The 16,058-nt window shown below is 39.8% G+C and overlaps 1 protein-coding gene across 4 annotated transcripts in view; it reads left to right on the top strand.

Annotated features, from left to right (window-relative positions):
• ZFAND6 (zinc finger AN1-type containing 6) overlaps window positions 1–13,956 on the top strand; it is a 37,920-nt gene extending 23,964 nt beyond the window's left edge. For all 4 annotated transcript variants that reach the window (XM_086471519.1, XM_086471518.1, XM_009947342.2 and 1 more), the window contains 5 exons: window positions 1,741–1,910; window positions 3,134–3,245; window positions 5,427–5,527; window positions 12,301–12,414; window positions 13,015–13,956. In XM_086471519.1, the coding sequence (XP_086327645.1) occupies window positions 1,760–1,910; window positions 3,134–3,245; window positions 5,427–5,527; window positions 12,301–12,414; window positions 13,015–13,163 (627 nt within the window). In that variant the 5' untranslated portion in view covers window positions 1,741–1,759 and the 3' untranslated portion in view covers window positions 13,164–13,956. The remainder of the gene's footprint in view (window positions 1–1,740; window positions 1,911–3,133; window positions 3,246–5,426; window positions 5,528–12,300; window positions 12,415–13,014) is intronic.
• Window positions 13,957–16,058: the final 2,102 nt, after the last annotated feature.

A 16,058-nucleotide genomic window follows, 5' to 3' on the forward strand; every position in this document is an offset into this window, starting at 1 on the left:
GTCTGGAGAAAGGCAGGGATGAAAGTGCTCTTTCAGCTACAAGTACAGTACTTCAGCAAAATCAAATTTAGCTGTCGTTTGAGGTCAATGGGGGCTTTGTATGTTGAAAGCAAATGCTTCTATATTGGGGTGGGGGAGTGCAGTCAAAAGCTGAAGTAAGCTTAATTGCAGGTTGAAGATGAATATCAGATTTTTTTTGTTTTCCTGCCTGTACATCTTCCCTGTCTTATCTTGAATACTTTCTTATTGTTAGAGTACCTTATTGCTGTGAACAGAAGACTTGAATGTCATTTCTGTGGGGCTCTTAGCTTTGCAACCCAGAGGTTTGTTTTGAGGTGTTGATTTCATATGCTTTGGGGGAAATAAAACCAAAATGCAGTGGATGTGGGTGTGAGGGGAGATGAGGATATTTGTCTAAAAACAAAATAATGGGAAACTTGTTTGTATTTGGCTTCAAACAAATCTTACGTAAAAGGAAATCTTTTTACCCTGGTGTACTTCTTACTGTGGTTTAATCTAGTTTTATAACTCAGCAATTGGTTAAGTATTCAAATATCGTGAAACCTTTCCCCCTCTGGATTTTCTTTCCTTTGCTTTTGAGATAGGTTCTGATGCTACTTGAAAGATTGTGGGTTGGTTGTTGTTGGGTTTTTTCAGTAGTATCGCTTATCTTTGTTTTGACTTGCAAGAATTAAAATTATCCATGCTTCAATCTAATTTTTAATCAGGAATTATAAATTGGTAGGTCTAAGTTGATCTTGAATGGAGTAATTGGTACCTTGAGATTCTTAGTTTCTTAAGAAGGTTTTTTCTTTCAAAACTGATACAAAAAAGGGCAAGAATGTGTTTATGGAGGGGGCAAAAAATGGAAAATTAATTTTATCTCACTGAATGACAGATGTCAATAGCTAATTTACAAGTTAGATCGTTTAAGAATAGTTAGGAGGCTCAGAACACTGCTGAACTAGTAATTTGTTGCAATTTTCTTGTGTTAAGAAGGTTTACAGATCTTTACAAGCCAGGGGCAAAAAGTACAAATCGTACAGTGTATATGAAAAATAAATCTAAGGATGTTATATCAGTTGCCTTGATAGTTACCTCTTATTTCTCATAACAATTTTGTGTGAAAATACACTGAAAATAGGAGGTATATATATCTAGTCTAATATTTTTGACTGAAAGGGTGATTGTCTTTTTGCACGTGAAAAATCATAATACGGGTTTTGTGGTAAGTGGTTGTGTTGTCCTTCACTAATCATGCAGTGACTAAACAGTAACTTGTGAATTCATGTGACTGTTGTTAATTATAATTGTTACGTAGTAAGTAAGCATGTATTGTCATGCTTGCCTTTCATTTTATAGTTCTCATTCACTGTATCAGGTGTTCAAGTTTTAAGATTTCAGCATAGGTGTCCCCCTCCCTTTAACTTGCTGCTAGAAGCAGTAATACTTCCAATATTTTCTAAAATTACTTTTCTTTGCTGACTATATGTTGACCATAAAATGGTGGAGCTGGAAGGCTATGTATGTATGGGTCATGCAAAGCATACGTATGACTGTATTTGTACTATTGGGTAGACTTCATAGACTTTTAAGGAAAGGGCATTGAGTTGCCTGCAAGGCATCTTTTCTGGAAGATATTCTTGCTGAGTTATAGGAAACTCTAGATTTTCAAATGTCAACTGTAAAAGAAGAGTTTTCTTCGGCCTCTAACTACTGGGTTGTATGTATCAATTTCAGGTTTATAGAAGAAGGGAAAATGGCTCAAGAAACTAACCGTAGCCAAGTGCCTATGCTTTGTTCCACTGGTTGCGGATTTTATGGGAATCCTCGTACAAACGGCATGTGTTCAGTCTGCTACAAAGAACATCTTCAAAGGCAGAACAGTAATGGTAGAATTAGCCCTCCTGGTAAGTAACGCTAACATACATCTGTTTGAACAACTCAGAATGACACAGCAGACAGCAACTTGCTTCCTGATTGTGTCCAAATACTAAAAGTATAGGAGTATTAGTGCAAACCTTTTTATTCAAGTATCTTACCTTCTGGAATGAGCTTGGATGAAATGCTCATAATATAATCGTGCTGTGATTAATCCACTCAGAAGTAGACTCTTGCTAATTCCTTTTGTGTTAATCTGAGTGTTTCCAATTTGAAGATATAAAAATGCAGAAAAAAGTACTGTACTAACATATTTTTCCTGAAATTACTGGCAGTAGAGAGAACACTTAGCTTGGGGGATGTTTGTGAAAAGCATTTCAAGTACAGGTATTTAATTTCTGCAGCCTGATGCTGAAGGATTATCCTGTAGACACTTCTTAAGAGTAGTTTCTCCTAACTTCAGATAGAGGTACTTTTTGCTCTCTTTGGCCCAGTGCCCTAAGTACTATGGTCTTCCCTACAAAGCAGATTTTCCATTGAAATAAGTGCTGTCTTTCTACATTTGCTCTCTAAAAAGAGCTAGAGGGCTCTCCCCCGTTTAAATTAATGGTAGTGCCCTCAGAAAGAGGAACCTTTTCTCTGCTCTTCTCACCCTGATGTTTTCAACTTCAGTGTGTTCTGTTGGGGGAAGAAGGTTAGGGAGTGCTTCCCTGGAGCTTCTAAAAATCTCTTCTGGCTTGGCTGAATACTGACAGTGAGGAACCTAATGGTGCGCTCTTGAAGACTTCCCTCCTTGACTTTAGTATTAACTTGACTTTAAAATCGAAGTAATAGCTTCTATTGAAACCTGGGGATCCAAAATGGATCCTAAATGGCATTAGGATGCTACACTACTGTTTCTCACAGATCCATCTTGGGTTTTTTTAAACAAAAAAGCTTGTCATATCAGAATACTGCAGTTTATGCTAAGAAAGCTGTTTGTAGATGCTTTAATTAGCAGAAAATAGTAACTTTTAAAGCTTCAGCTTCAAAACTTTGTGATGTGTAACTTCTGGGGGCCTGGGGCTGGAACGTGATCAAAAGATGGCCAAGCATAATTACTTGTTGTAAAATTATGTTTCATTATGATATAGGCTGAGATTCAATTAGTTCCCTGGCTGGTGTCATGGGGGTCGAAGAATAATTGCATTGTATAACTTTTGTAATCCTAGGAAATAGTGTAACACATTTTACGTTACTGTCTTCCTTCCAGCAACTTCTGTCAGTAGTATAACTGAATCCTTACCGGTTCAGTGCACAGAAGGCAGCACCCAGGAAACTCAGTCAACTTTAGATTCTACATCGACTCCGTCTATGCAGCCAAGGTAAGCTGTTGCTGTTTGTGTTTTTACATAAGAAAAACTGTATCAAGATGATTAAATGCCCTGTACTGATACTGCATAATTAAATGCTAGGACCAGGATTAGGAAAACATGTAAGATTTAACTGCTAACGTTAAAGCATGGGATCTCCCAGTCAATAGTAGCTGCTCTGTTAGCTACGTCTTGCATTCAGATGCAAATTCATCTTTAGAATTTAGCCTCAAATAGGAGCATTGCCAGTTTTGTGCTGTTCTACAGAGATTTATCTGGCTACTCTTCTGGTTCCACCATGTGTGGTTGGTTGTATATTTACCAAAGGAGAGCTCTTTACATCTTAGAAATTTCAGGGTTTTGTAATATGGCAGAAAGCTGTTTACTAGAGCGCTCATCAATAAATGTATGATAATGTGTTAACAAACTAGTTGCTCTGCAAAAAGTGGAGCATATTAGAACAGGGGAGAGATACCTGAATCTTAGTACAAGTTGTGCTACTGAACTGATTTGTTATTAAACAAGTAATTTCCAACTGAATTATTCAGGGAGACATAATGTCCTCTTGTAAATCGCTCAGACTTACTAAGTGCTCTCAATTTGTAAAAACTAAATATTTGCTTATATTTATGGACTGTGTGTCAGTTTAGAATGACACAATCAATGGTGGCTTAAGTACTTTGGAAATTTTTTGAGTGAAAAATGCTGGTGTCTTATACTATAGAAGCTAACGGGGGGTAATATTCATTCCAACTTTCCTTTAAAAATCAGAATGTAGTAAAACACAAGGCTGAGGGTGACTTCATCAGTTAGTGTTGGCTGATTCTGTTCAGACTGTTTTCTACTCCTTAGCTTTTTATAGGAGGTGTTATCTCATGCTTGGATCCTGCATATGAACTGAGAGCTAGGTGCCATGCTTGATGCTATATTTGGTCTTTCCATTCTGGGATTTCTAATGGGTGTAGAAAATGGTTATCTTGTCCTAATACAACTCTTCTGGTATGTGTTTAAAAAACAAAAACAAAACAAACCAATAAAAAACCCTTCATCCAAGTCAATGCACAGAGGTGAACCAATTACAGTGCCTTGGGTTTGTTTTCTCACACAACCTTTATAATACCATGAAAGAGAAAAGAGGTATCTCTGATCACTAACTTGGTTACTGGTTACAGGAGAAATGAGTGAAAGGTTGCTGTTAGACTCACTCTGGGGGAAAAAAAAAATCAGTGTCACTTGTTCTTTTTTCCAAAGTAAAAGCAGGGATTCAACTTCAGTCTCTGGTTGTATCTCAGAGTTATGGTACTTCGAGGAGACATCCAGTAAATTGAATGCCCTTTTGTAGGTGACCAAACCTGCAGCTGAAGGCCTGTATGCAATTCTTCACAATTAAAATTGCAACTCCAGTGCCCTGTCATTGCGTCATGGGCTACTGGTAGGGCTTTGCTGGTTCATAATGGGCTGCTGGATAAGCCAGTTTCTTGCGTTAAGAGTGAATCCCTAAGTGGAAAGGGAGAAACAAATTGGGCAAATGGAGTAGTGCTGCCTCTAGTTTGGGACTTGAGTGCTGTCTTGTTCCACAGTAGAGCTGCTTGGATGAGCAGCTTGCCTGTGAGTGACTGCTAGTGTCGAATCTCTCTCCCATAGCTCTCCAGGGTATTCATCTGAGTTTTCAGCCGTGCTGTGATTTTAGCAGTATGGCTGACAGAGTTGAGAAGTTTGTCCAGCGTCACTTTACAGTGCAAAAATCTAAGGGGTTCTGTATACAGCTGCAGATGCTTTGTTACTGGGAGCATTGACGTGCTGCAGTTTTCTCGTTCGTATCACTAGAATACCAAAAGTAGCTCCTCTGCAGTTATCTTGCTGACTTAAAGTGTAAAAGTCCTTGCATACTGAATGGTGCATTGTTGCTTCGATGTGGAAGCATGGTATGCCAAACTACTCCAAAATATTTTTTCTCTTTTTATAGTTGAACTGGTTTATTGCATTCAGCATGAATGCAAAAATGTTTAACTTTTTCATCAGAATGGCCAGTGTTCTTGGACACTGGTGTTTTTAAATGGTTGCAGAAACAACTTCAGAGTGAAAAGTTTTGGCATGCTCTTTCATCAAGACATACTCTAAGTATTTTTTCGGGAATGCGCTATAGAACATGGGCATACCTCATTAAAATCATAATTCTTTTTTGCTCCCCAGCCCTGTGTCAAGTCAGTCACTTTTAACAGAATCTGTAGCGTCATCCCAACCGGATAGTACGGCTGTGGACAAAACAGTACCCGAGACAGAAGATTTGCAAGGTTGGTGCCTAGTTTTCAGAGACAGAACTTAAGAATAATGTTTTTAAAACTTTGGCTGTTCTTAATACATTCCTGTTCAAAAGATGGCTTAATCTCCAACCCAAATAATCTGTGAAATCTGAAGGTAAAATAAGGATAAACTTTCTTAAAAGGCAAGTCTTAAACTGAAAACGTCTATGTTTAACTGGTGATTTCAGTATCTGCCATAACAAGTGTGTTAATTGGTGTTGGAAATGCACATCGTAAATCAATCTGCTTTTGGTCTTTGTGGCAGCTATTACATGTAAATAAAACTTTGAGTGTGTTACTTCTCAGTGTAGTAATTTGCAGCAAATACTGCAGAAATTTATGAGCATATTTGTGATAGAGGGTGTTACAACACAGCTGTTAGAACAGTGTTAGTATTTTGTATAAACATGAAACACCTATAAAAGAAGCTTTCAGCTATGAACTGTAGTGGTGTAGTGTTTTGACCCACTGAAATTCACTTTATCAAATATAAAATTACCTATCCCCAAACTCCAGCCTGAAGGAAAATGGCCAAGTGGGTGATTTTAACTATGTTGGTCTAAACTGCTTATTGCTGGTGCAATGTAAAGTTCTTTTTTCCCTTTGATTTTTTTCTTTTTGTGTGCAGGCTTGCAGAGCTTAAAACTAAAGAGTTTCTAATAGTATTTCTTAGGAAAATGTAAAAATGCCAGATAGTATAGAAAATTTGCTCACACTTGTAATCCGTAGACTTTATAAACGCTATTTAAAGGTAAGTCAGTAAGTATTCTGCCTTTACTTCTGCTGACACAGCTAAGGCTTAGTGGGTGGAGTTCTGTTTCTGTAGACTAGTCTAAACATAGGAGTTTGGGTTTTCCACAGATACAGCATGTAATTCCATTTAAAGATGCTAAATATAAGCTCTTTCATTGTACCTCTGGTATCATAGTTCTGCTTTTTCAGATACTTTTCTAGACCTGAGCTCTCCCTTTTTGTAGGGTGGAGTAGAAGAGTCATTATTCAGTTGCTGCACTGAGGAAAGCCATCTGCTTGGTCACACAAACAGCAGCTGTAAAACTCAGAGTAGGTTTTAATGCTGTGCAACTTTGTACTAGTCTTTGAGATGTCAGTTAGTAGGAACATGTTTACTCTTAAAGATACATTCTAGACATATGTTCTAATACCTGCTAGTTAGTTTGTTTTCTGGAGCTGAGAACTCTTATTGCCTCAGTCTTGACAACGCGCACAGAAGGCATGCTCTTAATGTTAGATCAGTCATATGTGGCCTTTCCCAGCTTGAGAGAAGAGCAAGTGCTGAAAAGGCTTATGCTTCGTAAGTGCTGTATATTTGGACAGCAGAGGTAGGCTTGCACAAGTTAGATTTTTATTTGATATACCCCTGAGTAATGCAGATAGGGCTCTACTTTCATCTGTCTTCTGCAGTATGGGGAACCTGGGATGTGCTCCATGCCAGCTGTAACCCCTTGCAGGAACATCCCTTTCTGGGAACCTCAGAAGTAGAACACCTCAGGCACATGAATATTGCACTGGAGGTTTATGCTGGTATATGTCAGAGAATATAAAGGCAACTTCTCTAAGCTGATCTTCCTACTGCCCTGTCTCTTTTTTTCTTCTTCTTTCTGTTAGTCTCATAATTCTTTGTCTTCCATCCAGTGCCTGAATTAGACTCTCTGTTTACATATGTTTCTTACTTGCTTGGCTTAGGTGTAAGTTGAAACTCTAGGTTTGCAGCATCTACTGTTTTTTTTTTTTTTTCACTGGGAGGTGGGGGGAGTGCTTTATTTTAAAATAAACTTTGATGCTTATACTGTGAGGTGACTTGGGCCTGTGAAAAGACTTTTCCCAGCAAGTTTTCAGAGGAGTGTCTTTCTTAACCATTTGGATGCATTTATATTCTTTCTAATTCTCTGCTAAAGCTAATTCTGCGTATGAGAAGATAAAAGATGTGTTTCTCAACTAGAAGCTTTGATTTCAGGGGCATATTTGTTCAAGGATCAACCTGTGCCAGGTGTGGAGTACTCAACTGTGTCCTGTGTCCTTTTCTTTGTACCATAGTGATTCCTAAACTAAGAACACCACCACCACGTAATTGCAGTTCTAAATTACAATCCCTATTTATAACTCACTGTGGCAGGGTCAGCCTCCTTGAAGAATTGCTTCTGTGTTATCCCTTAACTGAAAATCATAGAAAATGTAGTGTTTCCAGTATTGGGCTTTGAAAATAGAAGTTTGGAAAGAAAGCAACTTATAATGGATGCTAATTGGATTTCATTGAATTGTTGTCAAAATTGAGCATCCTAAAATGATCCCCCCCCCCCTTCAGAATTTGAATTTTAGGCTGCTGTCAAGAGTGTAATAGAAATGTGTGAATCAAAGTTATTTAGTATTGTCTAGTTTTATAGCATTTAAAAAAACCACACAGAAATGTGTGGTAGTTGGTCCCAGACTGAAGACCTTGTAATGCTGCCTCTGTAGGGGATGTAGGGGAGGGAAAAAGAAACTATGTCTGCTTTGATCACTTGTTCAGTATGTATTCTGATAAAAATCTTGCTTCCTTGGAATGTCTGTTCTGGGCAAATTGTTCTATGGTACTTGTGTAATAAGTTAATCTATTGTATTTAGTTGAGGTCTCCTTAATATGCCCTTTAACAAAATTTACTAGGCTACAGTAACAATGAGTGAAAGATGGGGTGAATAGTTAAGCTTTCTTAAACTTAAGCTAAAATAAAATTGCTATTTTTTTTAAAGCAGACAGATGAATGGGACTTGAACTGTGTGCACACAGCCCTTGCTGTTTGCAGACAAGCTAAAACTACAAAGAGGTAAAAATCCCAAAGAGCAGTTCAGATTTGTCTTCATTAGATTTATGCATAGTAAAAGAAATAGAGGAAAACTATAGAATATGTCAGTAAATATAGATTTTTACATCTAGTGATTGTGCTTGTGGTTATGGAACACTGCAGAAAGCCCAGATGCTAGATAGGGGCTAATAGAATGGGCTTTCTTCCTTCAGTGTTCTTAAAGATCATGAACATACTGTTGAAGATGACTTAAAATGAAACTCATTAAGGTACAATCCAGCTTTTCTAGCAGCTTTCTTCTATTCTGAGCATCTCTCCAACACATTTTAGGTTGTCTCATGGGCTGTTGTACCTTTTGCTCAGCATTACAGCCCGTTAGGATTAGCCAGTCAGGATTCCTTATTTGTTAGCCAGGGGATTAACAGGGCTGCCTCCCAGCAAGGCTGCAAGTGGGTAGGGGTGCCTCATTTCTCAAGGATTAATGAATTTAAAGCCATCCAGGTTAGGATTCATGCTTTATATTTCAGGAAGGTTTTTAAAGGTAAATGAAACTTGTCGTGGAAGGCAGGAGCCCTCCACCATGTAGCTTATAGAGCTCTTAAAACTCAAGAACATAGAGCTAAAGTATAAGTAGCATTAACAGCGGGGCTCTCAGCCTCTTTGAGGCTGAAAATTTCTGAGAGCCAAAACAGCTGCTCTGATTTTTGGACTCACTGCGAATTGCAGAGGTCCATACACTAGCATTGCAAAATGCGGTCAGTCGTGTAATGGTGTGGTTACTGTTTCGAAAAATCAAACCACAAACTAAGATTTGGATACCTAGTTAAAAGGTACGTGGCTGTGCTTCTGAATGAAGTCACCTCATCTAGGGTTTTAGTGAGGTACAACAGTTCAATAATTCAGTCATTGCTGACGAAGTTGAAAAGTTTATATTAAAACAATTAAGTTGCTACAGAATTTTACGTGGAAATAACCTGGACCTAAGGTGAATGCTGTTGAATTAATGGCGTCAACCTCAGTGGACCTTATCAGGGCTAGCTCAGTAGACAGTACTGGAGAGGAATTGATGGATACTTCAGATTTCTGTGACAGTACCAGAGGCTTGCAGGTAGAGTAAGATTATGGTATGAGCATAGAAAATAATGTAGGATATCCTGATTTACTGGATGAATGCTCTAGGGAGAAAGGAAACATTCACGAGAGCGATGTAAAACTAAAATCTGTAGGTAGGTGTGCTCGCTCTTATTTAATTTACCTCTTCCTAACACTGAAACTATATTTTGGGCTGATTACTTCAGCTTAGTGTTAAAATTTTAGGAAGTACTGATCATCTGCTTCGGATTAACTTCACAGTTCATTCCTCTAGAGGAGTGGGTATTCTTCTTCCTAGGTGTGGTCAGATGCACTTCAGAGGTAAATGTAGCTGGTCATACTCTTCCTGTGGGAATGAGGGACCTAGTAATGCAGGGGTGACAAATGTAAACCAGCCAGAGTGGGGGAAAAAGGAGAGAACAGATGAGGCGTCAGGAGTCTTGCAGCAAATGCACGGGGTTCTGTGGTGTGCCTGCAGGGATGCAAGGACTGGAGCGCACTTTATCTTACAGTGCTGTTTTCACGGTCAGAGTACAGCGAAGTTCAAGCAGGGTTGGCACAAAGCAGTAGCAAAAGCTTCTGCCTGTAGGAGGAAATCCAGGCTCTGCTTGTTTTGATCAGCTAAGAACATGCTCTGTGAAACAGGGAGCTTCTAGTGGTGAGGCCAACTCGTCAGCTCCGGAAAAATGAGTGTGTCTTCGTGCTGTACTGCTTTTTGGTTAGTTGGCAGCTTGTACTGGAGCTGCCAGTGCTTCTGTTCTCCAGCTAAAGGCAGAGCTGGGGCTGGGGAACAGTGGGAATTGGTTCAAGCAAAGCAGGCAGCAGCATCCTGGAATCCAGACAAAGTACAGCAGCTGGGAGTGGCTGCAGCATATTTCCTGCGAGCTCCAAACTGGGTGGTATTCCATTTTACCTGGCTCTTTTCTACTGTGTTCGTCACAGCCAGCTTATGGACAGGGCACTGAACACTGGCACTCCGTCATCTAAAGGTGGTTGGGATATTCATGATTATCGTAGAGGATTTTGAGTCAAATCTCTGGCTGCTTTGCAAAAGCAAATTGAGATCTAAATTTATGGTTACTCCAGTAGATACAAAGTGACTCGTGGCAGCAGTAGAAGAATCTTCCCACTCAGTTCTACAGTGAGCAGCAGCCCTTAAAATATTTTTAAACCTTTTTAATGACTGCCATACGCACAAAGAAAATGTAAGTATGTATGTGTAAGAGCGTGTTATGTAGGGAACAGCGCCAGTTTTTCCTAAATTTGGCTAATAGTTAGAGAGGCTTTTAGTAAAACTTAGATGGAGGTAACTGGATTTGCTACAACAGGAAGTACAAACTTGAGCATGTCAGCTGCTGTTTCGTGGCGTGAAGCTTTCTTAATGAATTAATAAACACTGCAATGTCTGTTCTGTATGATGCTGCATCATCATTACTTTGAGTAAGTCTTACCACTACTGATTCTTACCTGACAGCTTTTAATCCTTACTGCTTTTGATTCTTACCTTCCTTTGGAATATACTGACCACTTGGGCAAAGTCTGTGCTGGCAGTCAGGTATTTCGTTACCTATTGATGTTGCTTGGTACAGAGTGCAATGCTTCAACACATTTAAAAAGTGTAAAGTGTCCTTTCCTTTAAAAAAAAATCATCAGAATAGAAGCACAGGAAAAAAAACCCACCAGAATTGTCATGCAGAATAGCAGTGGACTGGCGTAGAGCTAGCACAGAGCTGCATCTGACAGCTTCCATCTAACAAAAGTCCAGCTGCATAGAGATGCCTGCGGCCTTTTCCCTGACAAATGCCTGGTCTTGCTGTTGTATCCCCTTCGTTACAGCGTTGGTTCTAGCTCTGCTTCCATTGACACTCCTCCCAGCTGGAGCTTACTTTTGTTCTTTGCTCTGCTGCAAATACTGCTGGATTCCATGTACCTTACTCACTGGAGACTTGTCCTGCTGTGATCTAGCGATGGCTGGTAGGCAGAAGTTGGCTCTTAGCCCTTCTTAAAATTTAAGCTGGATTTTTTTGGTTTCTATTTCTGTACTGTAACGTAAGGAATGTGCAAATACTTGATGAAAACCAGCCAGTTTCTATTTTTACTTGGGTCAGGCATATACTACTACCATTACTTGTTTACGTTCTCCTATACAACCTGTAACCTGTCTTTCAGATGCGAGAGAATATTAAAGTAGGCTGAAAGTTGTCTTAGAAAAAGTCTTTAAAATGAGGTGTTTATCTGCTTCCTTATGGGTTTCAGGATAGTGTACTCCCTCCCTGTAAGTTTGCCTATCTTGAGCTAGTGGGATCTCACCCCAGGTAGTGACTAGCCCCTATATAGGCCTTTTCCAGGTGTGCAAGAGCAGCAGTGTCACAGTGGCGGAGATTGTTCTGAAACACTGCATTTTGTGTAGCCTCAGTATTGCAGCCTTCAGCAAAACCAATGTTGATTCAGTGTTTGAAAGGGAGTGTTTTACTCAACTGGTCCTGGTAAATACAGTGCTGCTTAGAACCAGATTTTAGGAACTGGACTAGTAACACTGGTGGGGATTACTTTCCCCAGTCTGACAGCACTGAATCTTACTCTTAAACGTAATGGTATTTATTCTGTTTCTTTATGGTATTTTTGTATTATGAACTTCGAGCATTCAGTGAATTCTCTCCTTAAATTATATTGAAGGTCTAGAAGGAGGGAGTTCCAGTACCACTACTGAGAGTCCGTTACACTTCAGATGTAGAAGCTGCAGAAAACTGGCTAACCCTAGAGCCTAAATTTACTACATGGGCTTGAGATTATCGTATGACTTAAACAGAGGAAGGGAAGAGAGACAGACTTTTTATTTTGCATTGTTCTTACTAACTTCTTTAATGTTAGCTTCAGTGTCAGAGAATGCAGAGCCTACACCTGAAGAACAAGACAAGTCACTTGACAAACCAAAACAGAAGAAGAATCGTTGTTTCATGTGCAGGAAGAAGGTTGGACTTACTGGTAAGAAACAATGATTTCACTTTTGTTAGGCTTGTTTAGGCTTTGGACGTTTGGAAGATTCTCCTAAGGGGAAAACTGGGCATTGTCATCTTGATGTTGATTTGAAATAAAACTTGGCCAAAGGTGCTTTTGGCTGGCTCTTACTAGATTTAATCATTCATGTATTATTTTTGGTTTTCAACTTATTGTCTTCAAATGAAGTTCATGGTTCCAAATACTTCTCTTTAGTATTAGCTTAGCTGAGGAATTGGTTGATAGTTTGCTGCCGGTCACTAACGACATTTGCGGTGGTTCGGTGAAAGGGCCTAAGAAAACTCGAGTTCTGCGGGGTGAAGACTCATAAACAAAGACAAAGAGCAGCAGGAGGTCTCTAGGTATATGTTTTGTGCTCGTGTATCATGCAAATGGTCAATCAAATCTTACTGTAATTGCTTAAAAATGTATTATTTGTGATTCTTATGCTTTCTGCAGCAGAGGCTCTTTGGCTGATTGACACTGGTGACTGAGATTTATTGCTAGTGAGTGAACACATTCAGGATTTAAAACAAACCAATGTAATGAAGAATGTTGAAATGTCTAAGCCAATATTTCTGTCCACAGGGTTTGAATGTCGGTGTGGGAACGTTTACTGTGGTATGCACCGTTATTCAGATGTACACAGTTGCTCTTACAACTACAAAGCCGACGCTGCTGAGAAAATCAGAAAAGAGAATCCTGTAGTTGTTGGGGAAAAGATCCAGAAGATCTGAACTGCTGCTTCTGCTGGAATACAAAAATCCTCTGACCATCTGCAGATTAAATTGACTTGAGCTTTTTTCCTTAGTCATCAGGAACGTAGAGCAGTGTATCTTGCCTAGACCTTTTAATCATGCATGTCATCAGATGAATAGATTTTTTGTTTTTGTTTTTGTTTTGAAAATGACTCTGAACATTTATTTTCATTGCAGTTTTCTGTGGCTGAAGACTTAAGTAAACTTTACAAGTATTATCCTTTAAGATCATTTTAATTTTAGTTGAGTGCAGAGGGCTTTTATAACAAATGTGGAGAAAATATTGGAGGGCTGTGCTTTTCCAGGATAAAACATGCATGCGTTAACTTTGCAGTTTATTTTCTTGTTGTATATAGCTTTTCTCTGCAGCACAATTTCCTTTTTTTTTGATAATGCCTCGTATGGCACAACTAGTTATCAGTAACTGAATGTATTTTAATCATTATGGCTGCTTCTGTTTTTTTTCCCATTAACGAGAGGTTATACATGTTCGCATATTAGCTTGTTTGCACCCTCTACCTATTTATGTATGAATCATTTGTGATGAGAGTGTGTGCTGAGATTGTCTGTGTGGTTTTTTTTTAAAAAATTGGGGTTTGTTTTTGTGTGTGTGGGGGGAAGGCTGTATGCACTTCATTGACTGCAGGTTTCATTGGAATTACATCCATCAGTCTGTCTGTACACAAATATGAAGAATGATCTGAAGTACCTGTGCTGTATTTATGTTTATCCATGTCTTAACTTTGATTAAATAAAATTTAAAAAAATTGGAGCCCCTGTGGCTGTCACTGGTATATGTAAATTGGATTTCTCTTGCTTTGTTTTCACGGGGACCTTCCATTGGTGATTCCTTTGCTTAACAGTGTATTTATTCGCAGAGACCGTGTGTATCCCAGTGCCAGATAACTTCTGATCTTCCTTTTTTTACCTTTTCATCTATAACTATCAGACTACAGTTTCCAGAACCTTTTTACTATGTGCATGGATACATTTTTGCCCTGTGAGTTCTCCATGCTTCCTGTGCAGCGTGTCGCTCGGGCAGGAGTTGGGGTCCTTTGTGACAATGTCAGTCAGCTGGGGCAGACCCACAGGCACAACAGGTGAGGCCAGGGACTGGGCCATGGGTCTGTGCGTGTGACTGTGGTCCGAGCAGCTACGGCTGTGGGGTTTGTGACCTCCTACCTGACAGCCAGCACGGCACACGCTTCCTTGAAGTTAGGGCAGAGAATGGTTCTTGAGACCGTTTCTCCAGTGAGATGTCCTTGCTCCTGAGGCTTGAAATCCGCAGACCAGCGTTGAACGACAACCACCCTCCACAATCTCCTGAGCAGATCTACAGGCTTGTAAGGGATCCCCCTTTGGGGGTAGGAGGAATTGCTCTTTTATTGTCTTGTGAGGGTGCTCAGTAATTCTTTTAATTAAGACTGCCTGTCTTGTCCGATCAGAGTTGTCTGTGCCTCAACCATCCAGCCACCTTGGTCTTCTATATAACTTAATAATGGTTTGTGTAGTGCTGCTGCTTATCACCAAACTTAACAGTATACTAAAGCAGAACTAACTCCTCTCCAGATGGTGCTGATCCACAGTTGAAATTCCCCTTGGTAACTTGCTTCTGCTTTGGAGCATTTGCGAAATAAATGAGATTGCATGGCTTTATTTAAAACATTAAATTTTTAATCAAAGCTGGCTCCATCCTTTAAAATTCAGAATTCTCTTTAAAAGCAATGGCTGGCAATTAGTAGATAAAGCACTACGTTTAGCATATAAACACTATGCAGCAGAAGGAGCTTCCTCTATCAGATAGTTATGGAAAGTAATCTGCAAGACCCAATAATAAATGAAGTATCTTGTGCTTGCAAAAATGGCTTAACCACAGTCTATGAAGCACATGTTGGGTTTTTTTGTAGTAAAAGAGGGAATAATGTAAAAGAGGGAATAACTAACTCCTTCCAGCAAGTTTTGGTAATGGTCTGCCTTTTTATGGGTCAAAGATCCTTATTTCCTCAAAGCATTTGCTAAACATCCTCTTGCACAGCACAGGGCACAGAAGAGCAGCAGTGTTGTCTTTGATGGGTGTTTCTAAGTTTGCTTTTCTCTTTGCTGCTACTTCCCTATTCTCTAATCCTTCTCTTCTCAGTTTGACTCCTCCCTCTTCCCTATTTCTGGTCTCTCTCTTACTTTTATTCCTAAAAGTGTCCTTTTCTCTCCCCTACGTGCCCTCCCCTCCAATCTGTCTTTCATCTGACAGCAATACTTCTGGGCCAAGCAGAGAGGAGACACTGTAGCTCGCACAATGGGGAGAAAAGCAATCATGTCTGTATTTTCTGGTATCTGAGAGACTGAAAGAAGAAAAGGTACAAGAAAAGCAACTGCCTCTGGAATCCACACACTCCCTTTACTGGCACCCGTTAGGAAGCAACAAGTCTTCTGGCCCTTGATACAGTAGGAAACAACCGCGCCTTGCCAGGCCCTGGCAGTACCGACAGCGGGGCACATCAGCACTGGGAGATTCCGCTGCCGCACCCCTTGCTTCAAAGCTGTGTAATAAACCTCTGGCCTGGCTTGTGTGGGTTTCTGAGGGTTAAGAATACTGAAAGATTATATAGGGTCCTGATACATGAGCTTGCATCTAGACTGGAACTCCACCTTTCCCTCACGCTAAGAACGGCCTGTCATCTTGGCTTGCTTCAGCATTGGCTCTGTGTCATCATGGTGGTTGGTCTGCTCTCAGCCTGGGTAACTAGTGGAGCTTTGTGGTTTTTGTCATCAGCTTGAGGTTAGCAGATGAGCGCTTTAATACCGGCACACTCACAGCACCACGGAACGCTTCTCAAGATGCACAGTGTGTATTTGAAACATGCTTTTGTTTTGGTT

This window comes from Leptosomus discolor, chromosome 11 (assembly GCF_034619465.1).
Source record: "Leptosomus discolor isolate bLepDis1 chromosome 11, bLepDis1.hap2, whole genome shotgun sequence".
Classification (NCBI taxonomy): domain Eukaryota; kingdom Metazoa; phylum Chordata; class Aves; order Leptosomiformes; family Leptosomidae; genus Leptosomus; species Leptosomus discolor.